This window comes from Ursus americanus, chromosome 1, assembly GCF_024610735.1.
Source record: "Ursus americanus isolate L20-20 chromosome 1, mUrsAme1.1.p, whole genome shotgun sequence".
Classification (NCBI taxonomy): Eukaryota; Metazoa; Chordata; class Mammalia; order Carnivora; family Ursidae; genus Ursus; species Ursus americanus.
Window position 1 is genome coordinate 104,113,659 of NC_142127.1, and position 17,988 is coordinate 104,131,646.

General features: G+C 48.2%; 1 protein-coding gene across 1 annotated transcript in view; it reads right to left on the minus strand.

The window, feature by feature from the left end:
- Positions 1-4,432: 4,432 nt before the first annotated feature.
- COL6A3 (collagen type VI alpha 3 chain) overlaps positions 4,433-17,988 on the minus strand; it is a 79,247-nt gene continuing 65,691 nt past the window's right edge. Inside the window, exons 41-45 of the mRNA XM_045794035.2 lie at positions 17,292-17,719; positions 15,986-16,249; positions 14,839-14,934; positions 5,862-6,026; positions 4,433-5,228 (exon numbers count right to left, since the gene is read on the minus strand). Of these exons, the coding sequence (XP_045649991.2) occupies positions 5,188-5,228; positions 5,862-6,026; positions 14,839-14,934; positions 15,986-16,249; positions 17,292-17,719 (994 nt within the window). The 3' untranslated portion in view covers positions 4,433-5,187. The remainder of the gene's footprint in view (positions 5,229-5,861; positions 6,027-14,838; positions 14,935-15,985; positions 16,250-17,291; positions 17,720-17,988) is intronic.

Sequence of the window (17,988 nt, forward strand, 5' to 3'; positions counted from 1 at the left end):
GAATACATGTGAAAAACTGAACACAAAAATTATATCAATTTTTGCATATTTTAGATCAAAATGTACCCAGAGCACTCATTTCATCTCCTCTGCTGTTTCTTGTCTTGGCCGCTGCCGCCTCTCACTGTCACCTGAATTTATGCCACAGTGTCATCACTGATGCCCCCATCTCACTACTCTGAAGGCTTGTCCTTGCACAGCAGCAAGGGGACCCTTTAAAATTCATGGCAGAGCACGCCAGTCCCTTGAGCACGCTGAGTAACAGCTCCCGTGTCACCGAGTGAAAGCAGCAGGCTTGCAGGGGCCCCCAGTGCACCCTCCAGCCTTCCTCTTGCTCTCTGCAGCCCAGCCGTGCTCTTCCCTGACTCTCCTCTTACTGCTGAGGTGCACTCTATGCTCTAGGGTCCCTTCTGCCCAGAACCCTCCTCAGTTAGCCACCTGGCCACCTCCGTCACCATCCCCAACTGTTTTTTTCACAGTGGACACCCCAGCCAGGCCCCTGTGGTCACCTTGCTGGGGATTTGGTGGCCGCCCCTGCTACCAGCCTGGCCAGCTCCCATAGCAGCCTGGCCCTGGCTTCTTGTCATGTTTTCCACTCTTGTCTGTCTCCCACCATGAGATTGTGAGCCCTCGGGGACATATATAAGGTGTTTAGTATCCGTCAAATGAATGAACTTAAAACCAACTGTCTCTGTTGAACAAAACAGAATCACATGGAGATGGGATCCTTGTGCTACAGTTGGAAGTCTGGGGTGGCTGAGCCCATTGATGGCTGCTCAACTCTATTTTGTAATTAACATGGGGGTGAAAAGCAACTTAAAGATTAAGGTCTGGGGAAGGGAAGGGACAGCACTTCAACCGGCCGGAAAATTTTTGTTGTATTTGCTTTTAATACATTTTCTCTTTGTCAGAAAGAAATATATGTTTGCGTGTGTGTGTTTACATACATGCAATTCTCGCATTAAATATACAGATTTGTATCCTTTTTAACATTCTGTCATAAACCACAACTGGTTAATGGGATGGACCATTCATCAACATTATGACGTATTTACTGACTACTTATTTTGTTGTTGTTGCCAAAACAAGCTGGGTTTAGGCATCCGCCTCTTGTTGGCCATTGTGATGATCTCAGATTGATTTTTGTCATCACAAATAAGGCCACATGGAATACATTTGAACAAGAATCTTTGTGCATCCCTGATTGTATCCTTGGTAAAATGGGGGAAACTTGCACGCACAGCCAGAGGGGATTATGGAAATGCTGCACATTGTGGGGCGGGAGGGCAACGTGGGGATGCTCATTCGTCAAAACTCATCAAACAATATATAGAAATAGATGCATTTTGTCGCATGTAAAGCTGAGTTTCTTTTAGTGTGATGGGGAAGAGGTGTTCCATGAACAGGGCCAGAAGCACGACACCCACCATTCCCCATCTCTTGGGCTTTTGTTTTTCCTCCGAAAGTGCCCACGCCAAGGAGCAGGCTGGAACTGCTGTGGGCATGAGGGTTACGGCAGCTGGGTGAGGGAAGAGAAGGGGGAGACTTGAGGCAGCTGCTGGGGGTGAGGACCTCTGGGACAGAGGCAACTCGTCAAAGGGCATTTGTATGAAGTAAACCGTGGAATATGTGAGAAACTTCTCTCCAGACCCCTCAAAGTATCTTCAGTTAAATGTCCATTTGTCACTAATGTGTGGTGAGGCCAGCTTCACATGCTATTGGGGTGCCTTGGGCGTGAGTCTTCCTTCTAGATGCCCCTGAGGGCAAGGAGGGGAAGTGCAACGTTCAGCCCATCACAAAGGGGGCCAGGGCCCAGAGTGCTGTGCTTACAACATTCCTACAAGAGGCTGGTGTGGCCTACCTGGCAGAGCCTGCTTTCTCAGAGCAGATCACCGAGGGCCCAGCTCAGAGCACACTGCCCTGAGCACTCCACAGTCACTGCTGAAGCGGAAGAGGACCATGGGACAGGTCATGGTGGCCTTCAGAGGGCAAAGCAGTGCTTGCCTCTTTCACCTCCCATGGGGAAGGGAAGGGACTCACTTCCTCGGTGGCAGGCAGGGGTAGGAAGTGTGGCAGGAAGAGGCAGGAAGGGACAGGCTACTAGGCCTCCGAGTTTCCTCCAGAGAACCAATATGTGACTCCAGAGAGCCAGCCTGGGGAGCCAGCCGCAGAGGGAGCTGAGCGCAGGGTAGGGCGAGGTGGCAGGGCAGCAGCAGAGAGCCAGCCTGGCCCCAGGAGCCCATAGGGGCTGCAGCACGCAGCTCCACAGGCTAGAGGATGAAGAGGAATGGGGGAGAGACCAGCCACGGGCATCTCCACTCCAACTCCACCCAGCGCCATGAGCCGTGAGTCTAGCCTGCACTGAGGTTCATGGCAAAAGGCTGTGAAGACTATTTGGGATTTAAATTTTAAAATGAATGAGATCCAGCCTTAAGATCCATTAGGATCTTTGGTTTTTATAACCTAAAGCGACTACAAAGTGATAGGATTCAGCTGAAAGCCCTCACGGATGCTAGCTGCATCATGACCGAATGGGGGGCAGGTTACCTGAAATGCTAACAGGGTCTTACAGGCTCAATGGTGCACACCCTCCTCCCCCCAAGGAGATAGGTCAGAAGTCCTAATCCCCCAGTACATCAGGATATTTGGAAATAGGGTCATCACAGCTGTAAGTAGTTAAGATGAGGTCCCACTGCACTAGGGTGGCCCCTAATCCCGTATGACCGGTGTCCTTATGAGAAGACAGCGTGTGCAGACAGGGGCAGAATCAGGGGGATGCAGCTGCAAGCCAAGGGGTCACCAGAAAGCGAAGAAGCAAGAAAGGATTTCCCACAGATTTCAGGGGTAGCACGGCCCTGCCATCTCCTCGATTTTGGACATCCAGCCCCCAGAGCTGGGAGAGAATAAAGCTCTGTTGGTTTAGCTGCCCAGTTTGTGGTAGCTGGCCACAGACCGTTTCGTGGCTTATGTGCCACCTGCTACACGAGCGATGCTCGCTTTCCCTAGCCCCACTGCAGGCATTTGTTCGCTCCGATGGCATGAACTCGGCTTGAACGCACACAGCTTGAGGGGCGGCACAGTGCTGTGTTTATATGGATAGGGGGCCGTTTCTCTGGGGTTGGGGAACTTTGGGGCAACTGTCCCTGAGAAAGTCACAGAATGCGCATTTCCCACCCAAGTTGACTCTCCGTTTGAAGGGAATTCATGGCCATCACTGAGCTCTTTGTAAGTCCCCTGGGTTGGTCTTCTCCGGAAAAGGGGTCCTTAAGGATGAGGAGGGGTCAGCATGAGCGAGAGGGCAGAGAGGGCCCCTGGGAAGGAAGGGTTGGCTTAGTGTGCCGCTCACCCCAAACAGGGATGGGGAGAGGAACCCACCGGGACCAGCACAGGATGTGAGCGAAGGAGTGTGGGGCACCTGACTGTGAGAGCATCTGAGACGTTCCAGAAGCTTTTTGGTTCCCTTGAAGCTGCCCTGAGGTCCAACCAGTCTCTCTCAGTCCCAAAGAAAGCAAGGAAGCTACATCCCTGGTATCCTACGAAGTCCTGAGTCCCCCTCAAATTTCTGCAAATTCCCAACAGAGGTCTCCCCTGTCCACCCTGTCCTTCCACTTCTCGGTCTCTCCCCCATCTTGATACGGGCAGAGCTCAGGGCTTCCACCAGTTTCTAGACCAATGGGGCCACAGTGCGTGCATTTTGAGAATTTAGAAAGTTCACCCAAAGATCTGGGTGGAGGTCACAGGGAGTGGATCACGGGGGGCTCTGCACACCCTTTGACCTCCTCTCTTTCCTCTCTGTAGATTGACGGATTCCTCCCCGATCTGACATAAAGCAGGTCCGCCCACACCCAAGGTCCCCACCACTCTGTTGGGAGCACTTGTCACGGTAGATGTGTTTTGTCAAATTAATTCAGGTTCTTTCCTAAGTGGGCTTCAGTCTCCACCTAAATATGTATTTATTTGATTCTTGTGTTACTTCTGAAGGCAGGAGAAAAAGGTCTTTAAGGAAAAAAAAAAAAAAAAAAGACTTCACGCTTAGTCTTTGAGACTCCAGAAAAGGGCTAGGGGTGTCCTGGCCAACTGTGTCCCATCTCTCAGCCCCTGTGGGGCGGGAGCCAACCCAACCCTGGGAAACAGTCACTTTAGAGAGGAGGCAGGTAAGGAGGCCAAGGCTCTGGGTCCAACCAGAAGGTAGAGCACAGGATAAAACAAAGACTCCAGAAAGGGTCCTAAGCAGGGAAGGCGCCAGGGTGCCGCAGAGCGCTGCCGTGCCGGTGGGCTGAGCCCCAGGCTCCCCGCACTCCGTGACAGAGCAGTCTTGCCCCTCCCCTGGAAGGGGTGGAGGGCTGGGCTGGGCTGGGCCCCATTCCCCTGGCCTGGGGTCCTCGTGACAGCAGGTGCTATGGAAACAAGACAGCCAGTAACACCAAACCCATGACACTTTCAATATATTTATTAAAAAGTTTCTTTGTATAAATTTCCTAACATTTTTAAAATTAAAATTAAACACCCTCCCCCACCCCGCACAAAAAAAAAAAAACCACACAACATTAGAGGAATGCCAAAAATATTCTCTATTATGACTTTCTTTTCATTCTTTGATAAAGGCATTGGTCCCACAACAGTGCACAAAGATTAAGGGATTTTGCTTCCTTCTAACTAGGTCATTTGTTAGAAGCTTTAGAAAAGGAAAATTAGCTTGAAATCTAATCTAGGAAATTGGGGGGAAGTTATTAAAAGTTGGACTCTTGTTTCTTCACCAGACAAGGCTTTCCATCTAAAGTCGTGCTTACTGAAGAGGGAAGAAACGAACAAGCAGAAGTATATGGATAGCGGTGAAATGTGGAGTTCTATCCTAGACCTTGCACTTGCCCGAAGCAGGCAGAGTGTGAGACCCCAGGGCGAGTCTGAGTTTATAGAAATGTTCACATAAACACCAGCAGTGGATAACTATGACACAACGTTCAAAGTATACAATATAACTGCCCGGAGACAGAGCGTTGGGTCCACAGACACGTTTAGCACCATATCGATAGGTCATGCGGCAGAACGGCTCCTCCCAAGTTCGAGTGCCGATCGAAGCAGGAAATGGAACAGTGCGAGGGTGTCTATACCCAGAGCTTCTACAGAGACGACTTGCAACGGCTGACTCCTTCTTCTTAAGAGGTATGTGCTGCTGGTCGGCCACGCTTAGGTCCCCATGGCCGCGATGACTCCGGGGTTGACGAGCGCTGAGCGTTGATGGAGGGGCGGGCGGGGGAGGGCGGGAAAGAAGCGCAGGGGAAAAGCCACGTTACTAACGAAAAAGGACACCGTGTTTCTCACGAAAAACGTCCCGTGGCCTCTGGTTTTCCTTCCTGATCTCTTTTCTGCTGAGTGCCTTTCACGGCTCTCCTGGAGCTCTCTGGCCCGGGTTTGGGGGTGTGTGTGCAATGGGAACCCGTTGGCCGCCTTGGCCGGCCCCAGGGCCTTTGTGCGCACTGCGCTCTCCCCGTTCTGCCTCTGGCCGGGCTCTCATATGGCAGTCGAGGTGGCCAACGTCATGGAGATGGTTTGTGGCCCCAGTGTCAACATTAGTATTTAGAGGAAGCGTAACTATTTAAAGATGAAGGACGAATAGTTGGGTGTGTGTTTCCTCGTCAGCAAGAATCCAAGTATACAAGTATGTTTTTAGGAAATAACAATAATTCAAAAAAGAAATCCCTTGTGTTTTATTTGAGTTATCTTCCTCATCCAAGGATGCCATCTACCTCCTTGGCCACAGCTCTCACAATCATTGTCATTCAAGTATCTCCACGGGGTCAATAACCGGCCTGGATCTCTTGTCTGATTTGCAAAAGCCACAACACAAAAGAATCACTTACCAGGAGCGCAAACCGTTTCACATTCTTTCTGTGAATTAAACCTGTTTTCGTTACCACTGCAGCCTCCGTACCAGAATCTCATGCAGCTTTTGGTCTCCACATCGTAGTACCATTTTAACATGAATTTCCTGCAAGTTCCTTCTTCTTTGGGCAACTTGCATATATCTTTAATAACAGGATGAGAAAAGAGCATTCATGAGGACACACAAGGCACTCTGCCCCCAGCGCGCGGGGCTGAACGTCTCAACACAAGGCTGTCAGAGCGAGCGAAGAGGTGAGTTTTGAGGAAGGAAACCCTCTTGGCCTCCCCAGGCCCCTCCCCGCCCCCGACTGTGGGATGCACGTGATTCTTACCCACAGCAATAATACAATCACCTCGTTGGAAGGACCTCGCCAACTTCCCTCGGATCCCAAATGCAAGCCATCGTTATTGGATAATTTCAGATGAAATGAACCGTGATTTCCCTTTCCAGTCATGGGGCCATTTGCCTTCCAGTTCCTTCGATATTAAAGCCCCATTGAAGAAACTACATCTTAATAAAACTATGGCGTTTTCTACTCTTTGGCAAAATAGCAAGTACGTTCTGTCAGAATATCGTTCAAAAATAAGGCCGTACATTTCGCAACAAGCCAAGCAGATGGGAATAAAAGTTAAAATGGAAAAGAAAAATCCTTTTAGAGTGTGTGCATCTGTGCTCATGCGTGCGTGTGTGTGCACGCGTGTGTGTGGCTGAGGGCCTTTGAGAGCAGCCAAATTAAACAAGTAAGGAAAAGAAGTGTGACAACTGATCTAAAACGCATGATGGCAAAAATGCCACGGAGCAAAGCTATTTTGAAGACACAGAAGCATTCTTTTTCCAGTTAAGGAAGTTTATGTTTTAAATGCATACTTCTGATGCAGCCCAGCTGCAAAGTAAAAGCTACACTCTCTCCATGATGCCTGGAAAGGAAAGTTTACAGCCCTTCCACAGTGAAACGTCTGTTTACAGCATTTTCTGGCCAACTCCAGGTCATGCTGGGAAAGACAGACATTAATGTCAACCGTTATCCGAAACTTTGAACCGTAAACCTTCCTTCGACAAAAGTCCCTGGAGTGGACGGTGCTACATGTTTGTGGGAGTAGCCCGTGTGTCCGAGTCACCGGGCCCTCCCCCTGCCGGGCTGACATCTCCACGCCTCCCCCCCCGCCCCGGGGTTGCTCACAGCTGCAGAGGATGTGAGCATCTGCAGATCTGACTGCACTGAGAAGTCAAAGGAAAGCCAAAGTCTTGGGCTGGAGAACCAGAGCTTGGGTCAACCGTCGTGGACCAGACTCAGAGTGACACGGGACTGAGGCTCAGAATCGGCCTAAAACACTCCCTGATCACCTGGGGAGGCCCTCACCCCGGCACAGAGACTGGGGGCGCCACGGCACCTCCTAACCACAGACCCTCTCAGAGGCCCAGGAAGCCCTTGGAGAACCATGAAGCAAATAAAATGATGACAATTTATAAAACGACCTTTTTTCCCCTCAAACGTGCCAACAGTTGAAGGAAAATGCCTGGCTTTCAAGAAATGTCGTGCAGGGGACAGAGCGAGGCAAAATTATTCAACCACCAAAACTCACCCCTCCTTGGCCGGTGGATTCCCGGTTTAGTGGGAAGCTCAGGCCACACGGTAGCCTCGTCCCCTCTTTTCCTCCCCCCCAGCATCCCCCACATGGCTCACGTCCGTTCCATTTTGTTCCAAAGGCTCGCAGTCCTGGCCACCTGTGGCTAGCCACGCCCACTGCCACTCTGTTCCCACTCCCCTGTGCTCTCCTCAGAGGGACACAGGAAACCTTCCCAGACCGGAGGACACACAGCCTGAGGCGGCCTGTGGAAGGACGCTCTGCTCCCTGGCTGGTTGGCTTTTCTGACTTCCCAGGATTGTCCAACCCCAAACTATTGCTCTTGGATCCCACATCCTTTATGACAGTGAGGGTCGCAGCTAAGACCCCACAGCGCTTCCCAGCGTGACACAGGGCGCTGGCACTGTGGACACAAAGGTGTTTGGTGGACCAAGAGAAACATACTCATGAGGCTCTTAAAGACCAAAATACGGGATTCTTCATTTTTAAGCATGAAAATGGGAGGTCTGGTCCTCAAGCAGCCTTGTGGTTTTAAATCCCCATCATCTTGGTTTCTGAGACACGCCATGCAGACTGGACTCTCCTATGTTGTGTCGGTGCTCAAACAACAGTTTAAAAGACACAGAAATAAAAATGTCTTGTGTCCAAAGAGGTGTGGTTGGAAGGACCGCATCGAGCTTCTACCCAGAACAAGCCTTCGGACACACAGTTGCTCGTGCGCTCACTCCGGAATGAGTTTGCCCCTTCGGGCACAGCCTGGAGGGAGCCTGAGGTCCTCTCCGACATGAGAGGAGGGTCTGGCTGCACGTGTACTAATTTCCTCCTCCTTCTATTGAGAACCCAAAAGGAGCTGAAAGGACAATAGGGAGTGACAATTATCAATAACCTTTCCTGATTCACTTTTGCCCAAAATAACAACTTAAATACATTTCATCTTAAAAGACAGACCTGAGGTGCTGCCTGATTCCAATCACCATCTGGTGAAACTTTCTGGTGAAATAGTGACTGGTCACTGGGCATCAGCGAGCATCCGAACACAAGAGGAAATGGAGACCAGTACAATGTCTAGAAAACCCTGCCAGGGAATCCCCGCTGTTTACGGAAGCCACAGAAGCAAACGTAGGAATCCTAGAACAGAACCATGGGGTGCAAGGCGCTCTAAGAAACACGGTCCATTTTTGTAATGACATGTGCGTGTGCACGTGTGTGCATGCATGCCCACGCATCACATCCTGGAAAAAATCAGGAGGGGTATTCATCGGGTCGTTAATGGCGGTCATCAGTGCTGCAACCACGGGAATCATGTTTTCTTATGTTTTCCCGTATGTTCCAGATTCTCCACAGGGAATACCTATGATATTACTCTTCAAAACAAAACACATTCCATGGGAAAATCTTGCCTTTTTTTTTTTTTAATAGCTTGAGATTTCTATAGTGTCTAAGAGCAGCATTTTAAAAGTAATCCACTTGGACATTTTCCAAACCAACAAGTGACCAGTATTCAAGTGCTTCTTCTTCTTCTTCTTTTTTTTTTTTTTTTTTGGTAAAATAAACTTTTAATTTTAGAACAGTTTTAGATTTACAGAAAAATTGCAAAGATACTGTAGGGTTGCCATATACCCAACACCCAGTTCCAACTATTAACATCTCACATTAGTCTGGTAAACTCGTACAATTAATGAGCCAACGTTGATACACTATTGTTAACCAAATTCCATAGTTTATTCAGATTTCCTTAGCTTTAATCTAGTGTCCTTTTCCTCTTCCAGGATCCCATCCAGGAAAACAGTGTGGAGGTCCCTTAAAAAGTTAAAAATTGAGCTACCCTAAGACCCAGCCATTGCACTACTGGATATTTACCCCAAAGATACAGACGTAGTGAAGAGAAGGGCCATATGCACCCCAATGTTCATAGCAGCATTGTCCACAATAGCCAAATTGTGGAAGGAGCCGAGATGCCCTTCAACAGATGACTGGATTAAGAAGATGTGGTCCATATATACAATGGAATATTACTCAGCTATCAGAAAGAACGATTACCCAACATTTGCAGCAACATGGATGGGACTGGAGGAGATTATGCTAAGTGAAATAAGTCAAGTGTTTCTTTGAGCAAATTGGTGTGTGTGGTGGAGGGGTGGGTGTTTAGGCTACAGTCGTAAAGATGTGCAAATACACTCCTCATCGAGTTAATGGTTTCAAACAAAGAAGAAGGTTTAACAGCCTTCAGAGCCGGCATGGCTGATATGCAGTCAGGCGCTTCCAGCAGCCGAAGCAGGTGCGATTTGCCCGAAGGAGCGCGTATGCCTGTGTCTACATTTTCAGTATCAATTGGCTCAAAAGATACCAAGGAAACGTTTTGTATTTTAACTTTATTTTGAATGTAGCTGTGGTTAAGGTTTGGATCCTTTGCTTTTTTACATCTCGACCGATAGATTTTTATTTTTTTGGACTTTTGATATTTCACAATAAAAACAAATGCCAAGTGCCCTGTGAGGCTCCTCATAAACCAAGCGTTGCCATTGATACAGACACATCCTCACGCAACAACAAACACACAGGCTTGAGAAGGGCTAGTTCTCTTCTACCAACCAGGGAAAATATTTGTAGCTATTTAATCGACCTCAATCTGTGGCGTTAAGTTAGTTCTATAAATGACCATCAGCATAAACTCATCTATTTTCCCATAATGCCTTTTTGTGCTAGCCAGTGTGATAGACCAGGACACAGCCAACCAAATACCGTATTTCATCAAATCTAAGATATCTTAATTTTATCGTGCAGTATTATTTTATATCCCTGTAAGTAGGGCAAAACACTGTCAAAAGCCATGACATGTCATCGATTGTGAGTCACACGTCAATTTCAGAAGTGTTACAAGGGGAAAATAGTGAATCTTAGAATCAATAAAATAAGCAAAACACTGAAGAACTTCTTTCAGAGCTATGTAACTGACTAACGCCTACGCAAAGTAGTTATTTCTATAGGTGGTTAATTTCTAGAATAGGTTAAAAAGAGTGTTATACACTTGGTGAGTTACTAGGCTCTCTTCTGCATTGAAACTTTTCTCCAACACACTGGGTAAGTCAATAACTTAGGATTCACTTTGTAATATTGGAAAAAGAAAATTTTCTGAGAAAGAAAAATTTTGTGCTGTTTAGAAACTTCGGAGTCTCGCCTTTAGCAGTACTATGCATAGAAAATATCTATCCAAGTCCTCTGTAGCCAAAAATGAGGACGAGAGATATGTGCCAAAAACCTAAAGCCAAAATTAGCAACTCTGTAGCAGTCCCAGAGCTAGCCACAACAAAGCCGGCTGCAAACATGCCCGGCCCAGTTTTAAAGGCTGTGAGAATTGCTGAAGGATTGGTTTAATTGTTGCTAACTGACTTTATAGGCAGCAAAAATGCATCACAGAAAAGTGGATGTGATTCTTCTAGATTCTGAGGAGAGCATAAAGTGGGATGGGATTTTTTAGAATGTGGGGATTTGTTTTGTTTTGCTGGAGAAAATACAAGTATTAACCATTTAAAATGGAATCATGTAATATTGCAAAGCCTGGAATCCTGAGTGGTGAGTAATGATGCCATCGGTCGGCCACTGTAATCAACCTTCCCCTCAAAGTCTAGGCCTTATTGCTACACCAAAACTCTATGGTAAACAGGACCAGACCTTATCTGGGGGACAAATAATCCCCTCTCTAGCCCCTCCCAGTATGTGCCTGTGTCAAACAAAGGTATGCCTGATAAAGAAATATCTATTAACCATAATTTCAAAATGGTCCAACATTAACCTACGCCAACAAAAAGTCAAGTTTTAAAACTGTATACTCTTCTTCTCCTCCCTCCCCCATCAGATGACGTGGATGGGGGACTTTTCATTTCGTAAGATTTTGCTCACAAATCCCTGCACAGATGCAAACACTGGTCACCATGTGCTCTAAGTCCAAAGTGCTAGGCTATAACAAACTACAGTTCCCTGAGGGAGAATCGAACGCCAGAGAATCCTTTATTCTTGGAGGTTAAAAAAAACAAAAGGCAAAGAAAAGGATCTAATGTTTAATCCTGGGAGAGGGACACTTCTCTGTAACTACAAACCCCGTTTCTAATTAGCTGGTACTGTAGAAAATAAGAGAAAATAAACAGCACTCATGTGTACAGATAAAAACTAACTTTTAAATTTAATTTGGCCTGCATCGTCTAGAAAATACATCTTTGGAGAACTACTATAGAGTATGGTAATTGATATTTGGATGCAAAACACACAAGCAACTACCGAACATGAATACTATTAGTATATTTTTTAAAGTTACTTAATAAAATGATTCATTGTCACTCTTTCTATCTGCAAAAATATGAATACCATAGAAATGCTTTTCTCCCGGGGGGAAAATTCCTAAGATGACTTAATTATAGCAGGGAGGTGGGGGAGGGGGAGGAGGTTGGGAGAGAGGGGAAGCTTTCAACTCCTGAGTCTGACTCCTGAGTCCATTGTGAGGTTTAAACATTTTAAGTAAATATCAAATTGATTTCCTTCAAAAAGAGCTCTCAAAAATGGCGTGCACGTGCGCACCGACCTACATTCATTGAGCGAATGTCTAGGAAGGCCTTCTCCAGCAAAGTGCTGTTTTGTTTCCATGGGAGGAGGGGTGGTGACCAATTATGTAGTCCCTGGCTCTTGAGCACTGGGTGTTACCTGCAACTGATGAATCACTGACCTCTACATCTGAAACTAACCATGTGCTTCCTATACATTGGCTAACTGAATTTAAATTTTAAAAAAGCAAGTCATATCTTCACACTGACTTGAATCGTTAGCTGGAAATACACAGCTGTGCACATGCACACACAGGGAAGGGTCAAAGAACCTCTGAGTTCTGGGCTTGAGCTTACGTAGGAACCACAGTGACAGAGAAAGCTTAGACTCATCTGTATCTAACTACCTGTAGCCATGAAAGACTCCCAAGCCCCGACAAAAACCCTTTTCTCTGCCGCATGGTGAGAGGAGACCTAAGCAGTAAAGGTCTGGATTAAAAGGGCTTTCCTAACTCTGAGCCTATGTCTCAGTCTTAAACAACAAACATAACAGCCCAGCCAGACTCTTGTTTAAAGATTCTGTTGTTTATATTAACTAAATACTGTTTATATATTTGTGTCCCTTCTGGACCACACATTAGAAAACCAGAAACATCCCCAAATCTCACCACGGAACTCACTCTTAGTCATTTTCTCTCAATGAAGCACTGGCTTTGCAGGAATTTTATATTTCCTACACTCTGTGAGGGGTAACATTCCCAGCGAGCGGGAAACCAAGAGACAGAGTTCAGTGACTTTGAAGTTAGAATTTCATCTGTCCTGACCACATCTTTGGGGAAATCCTAGTGAGTTCTCCGTGGCTACTGTCTGAGCTCAAGCACCATGTTGGGAACCCAGTTGCCATACAGGTGATTGAGGCAGGGAGTGGGAGCGGGTTAGGAGCTCCAGGTGCCCCAGTGCAGGGGACAAAGGTCCATCCGGTGTCTCCTGATGCAGGACTCAGAAGACTGCTTCTGTGCAGAAATCAAAGTGGCAGAGACTTGGGTATCTTCTCCATCCCAAACCCTACTTCCCATTGTGTTAGTTTGAGTTGAAAATTAGAACATTAAAAGTTTGTATAAAACCTTTTTATACAATCCCTAACAAATTCAAGTTTAATTACCCAGTCTACCTTGAATTCCTGAATCGTTCCCATAAATTTAGATCAAGAGAAGAGAATGCCTTGCTTTTCTGTCAATCTTTCCAATGGGGAGGTTGCAAGAGTTCGAAAAATACATGGCAGTCTCTACCACAGACCAATTCCTAAACTTGTTTCCAAAAGCGAATTATTTTAAACATTTTCCAGTTCTATAAGTAATTCATTCACTTAGGGTAATTACATCTATGTGTGTAACAGTTCCACGATTCCTGTACTGACTTAGTTTCTTTCCAGTAACTCCTGACACCCCATGTCAGTATGGTTGCGACTGAACTAAGGGATGATAGACAGACCGACGGACACAGACGCAGAGATATAGATACACATACAAATACAGATAATAAGTACAGACATACACACAGACATGGCTATAGGGGAAGTCCGTTGATGGAACAGAATATTCTAGCAACAGAGAAGATTCTCTTCAGAAACAGCTAAAAGAATCAAGAGGTCTCTCCCCACGAGTGGCCGCAAAGAGATGGGTCAGAAATCCTCCAGTTTTGTGTACCCATAAAACTGGGATAGGACGCAGTCTCTACAGAAAGGGTAACACATCATTTTCAAAACTTACAGAGAAAAGAGCAAAATGAGGAACCCTCGAGAAAGGCTCAGAAGGCAGTGTGTCGGGGTTTCTGACAACGAAGTGCGTGCTGAGAAAGCACAGGGCTTTTAAATCCAGCACCAAAGCAGCGAGCCTCAGCAAATGCCTTTTATCAGAGTCAATTACAGAAATAAACATTGTAAAGAGGAATGCCTTCCTCCTCGGGACAGTGGCCAATACATCGAAGAGTAAGGACTTGTCCCCAGCGAGCGGAAACCTTTTGCTTTGGGGTCCATAAAACAATACAATATGCAAATGCCCACAGAATTTTGCCATTGGATATTACTGCCAACATCCTCCGCTGAACACCCATAAGCAGAGCGTATCAGCTCCATCCATCATCAGTTTCTGGTGGGTGAGCGATCTAAGCTCACGGTCCACTGAATGAGGGCTGAGGTCACACAGAGTCGCGGGTCCCACTGGCCAGGAGCAAAAGTGTGTGACAGCTGTCAGTTCCAGAAATAGGTGTAGCTCGTCACCGATTGAAACGTGCACGCACTCGGGCTCAGGCACGCACACAGGGGGACCACAGACTAAGGCAGGAGTGTGCCTGGGGAACTGGGAGCAGAATGTCCATCCCAGGGGTCACTTCCAAGCCCACAGGTTCTAGGTGTTCTAATCTGTGATGCTTTCTGTTCTTTTAAGCAGTTGTTGTTAGATTACGTCACTGAGGGGACGAGGCCCTACACGCTTCCAGCATCACAAGCCACAAATGAACTCCAACCCCAAGAGGAAATACCGGAGAATCTGATCAACAGACACGTGAACTCCCGGCTCCAGCCCCGAAGCAGATCCCATCTGGTCTTCTGGAGTCTGGTGACGGGGAAGGAAAGTGGCCGTTTACAACATGCCTATGAAGAATAGGACCACATTGGGCCATGGAGAGCCCATTGGGAACTTTCCCATAGAAGTCAGGCTCGCCTGAGAATTAGAACCCCGGCGGATGACCCAGAATCCAGGCTTCAGAGGCTTTGGAATGTCTGGAAGGCTGCTCTCCTAGTGCTGTTAATGGACCTACTACCCTCACAACTCACCTGTCTCGCCACCAGCCACTGGTTCCGTGCTCACCATGAGATTGATGGTTGAACTAGAAGCCGACCTCACTTGTGGGGCTGCAGGCTGAGCTTTCTCTATAAAAGGAAAACACATGCAACTAGTGGGAAACACAGAAGCTAAAGGGCTTGCAAATTCTCAGGGACTGAGGCAAGCTGCCTGAGAACAGCTCACGTGAGGGCGACACCCGTGAGGTCTCTACAGACACGACTAACATCTGTCGTCTGCAAGTTGCGCTCATCTCAACAAGCAAATGGAGGAAATCTCTGAACTTGGAACGAATCCTCTCATTTCCCACATAACCACTTCTGCTTCCAGCCATGAAAATGGAGCCCTGGGTATGAAGGGTCTTTGCACTCATATCTTCATGGTTTACATGACAACTGCTGGGCATTCCCTTTCCTCAGGCAGAGTTCCTTGATCTGAATTACACTGGCTCACAGAGGAAAGGAATGTGGGCCCCCTCCGCATCCCAGGAGCAACACTGGTCAAGAAGAAGAAGGGGTGGGGGAACCTGGGAGAACCTTAAAAGGTCAAGGGTGTGAGTAATTAACAGAGACTGGAATGCATAGGAGAGTACGTCTCAGGCCTCAGTGCCATGGAGGAGCCAGGAGGACACCGGGCCACGGAAGGCAGAGCCATGGAGGGCAGAACCCCAGCATGGTGGACCAGGGAGGGGACCACTGAGGCCCTTCACGCCGTGGCTGCGGACATCCCCTGGCCTTGGGGTGGTAAGACCACATGGACTCGTTTACTCTCCGAGGAGCCAGTGAGTCTCAGTATTTTCTGCTCACTGAATGTGCAGACATACTTCAGAAACATGGTTGTGGTGGGCAGTCGAGCCCCCAGCCAGGTTCCACGGACCTATTTCTTTCTCTGTCCCTCGGGCCAGAGATCTGGTTTCCTCCATGAAGTATCCCAGGACCCCAAGGACAGGGCAACAGTTCCCACGGAATCCTGCCTTCCGTTGCGTTAATTTCTGAGACTGGCCGTCACCCAAACACACCCAGGATTTGTTCTAACGGTGTTATTTCAGATACAATGAATCAGAATCATTCCCTTTATGTCCCATTTGAGCTTGCACGTGGGAATCGGGGACCCGCTGTGCGGGGCTGACTGTGTACTCACTTGTGCTGAAACTTGCTTGATAGGCAGCTCTGACCTGGGACTTCAAGTAGCAGACCACGGCCACATGGTACGTGTGCCCGGCGAGCAGCCCCCCAACGGCGCGCTCTGTCACCGACAGGTTCTGCCGCAGCACCAGGGACTGGTCGTGGGCCAAGGTGACGGTGAGGTCATAAAAGTAAGGGCCAGGGGGTTCGGGCCTCTCCCAGTGGAGTTTGGCGCTGTTCTCGGTGACGTCGGACACCTGGACCTCTCGGGATGGCTTCGCTGGAAGACAGGTGAGGCAGAGTGCGGAGATAAAGCTTAAAGCCGTGCACGACAGTGACCCACCGGCGACGGACAGCAACGGGAAAAGACGAATCAGCAGGGAGCGGGGCAGAGATTTAGGCGAGCGGGGCTGGAATTTCTCGTTTGAGCTCCCGAGGAATATCAGCCTTGGAAGCTACCAACACCCATGAAACGTGGAATGCGCATCTCATTGTTTCTCAGCAAGGTACAATATTGAGAATCACCCCTGTTCGGGACAGGCTTTGAAAATACACGGGAAAGCATTCAAGACAGAATGAGCCCCCATCACTTAAAATGCATTAAATCACGAAACTTTAGGACATGACAGGAAATTCTTTTACAGGAATCCCTGCTTCCTCTCTGCTCATCAAAGGAAGACAATTTCCACCTTTTCGCAAACTTCTACAATCTGCCTTCACCTTTCCATATGGTTTGTGACTCTCTAGTATATTCCAGCATCCGGGGGAAAGAGCAGAAGAACCAACTCTGGGTCTCAGGAAGCCCACCTACCCTCATATCTAATTCCGTCTGGAAGGTGTTTTCCCCACGGACAGGATTAGTACATATTTAGTCTTGGGGGGAGAGGGGAGGCTGATTGTCCAAGCTCTGACCTGCCAGGGTGCTCAACAGAACACCCCACTATTGCCATAGCATACAGCGGTGGGGCCTCTTTCCTATGGGAATGTGCTTCTGCCCCCACCTCAGGGCGGGGCTCGGGGCTTGGTGTGGGCCGTGGGGGGAAGAGGCAACAGAGGGTGGGAGACTCACTCCATGCTCTTTCTGTGGAGCTCACGAGCCTCACAGAGCTAAGAAAAAAACTGCTTTCTAACAGGAAAAAAAAAGGCAATATTTTGATAATCTCATGCTCTGAGCAGCACCCTCTCAAATATATCCTCTAGACGTATGAATCCCAGATCAATGACTGCATTTCACCGGCTTTATACACAGGCTTTGGGGGGCACGCCCGGAGCCCAGGAAATGAGGATGCCCCGAGCTGGCAGCCCTGCACGTGCGTTCTTACCCGCGGGCTTAGCGACGGCCGGTTTGGCTGCCTGGAGCTTGGGAGCCTCGGGCTTGGCGGCCACTGGTCTGGCTGCAGTGGGGGGTCTCACAGCTGCTGGCTTCGGGGCCACCGGCTTTGCGGCCACCGGCTTCACGGCCACTGCTGGTCTGACCGTGGCCGTCTTGGTGGCCTCGGGCTTGGCGGCCACAGGCCTCACCGGGGCCACGGGTCTCGCAGCGGCCGGTTTGGGTGGGCCTGGCTTGGCTGCGGCTGGCTTTGAGGCCGGCAGATTTACCACAGTCACTGGTTTGGTCGTGGTGGCCACTGGTTTGGTCGTGGTGGCCACTGGTTTGGTCGTGGTGGTCACCGGTTCTGTGGTGGTCACGGGCTTTGCTGGGGTCACTAGTTTGGTTGTAGGACTTGAAGTAACATTATTCGGAATATTTCTGTTAAAACAAATTAAATATTATTTCAATCCATACATATTTTTGCCTGCCCTCTAAAATTTACAAAAACATAACCCCCATGAGCTACGTGAACTTTGCTGCTTTATCAAAAGGTATGCAATCGTTTTTATATATATATATTTTTAAAGATTTTATTTATTTATGTGACAGAGAGACAGCCAGCGAGAGAGGGAACACAAGCAGGGGGAGTGGGAGAGGAAGAAGCAGGCTCCCAGCGGAGGAGCCTGATGTGGGACTCGATCCCAGAG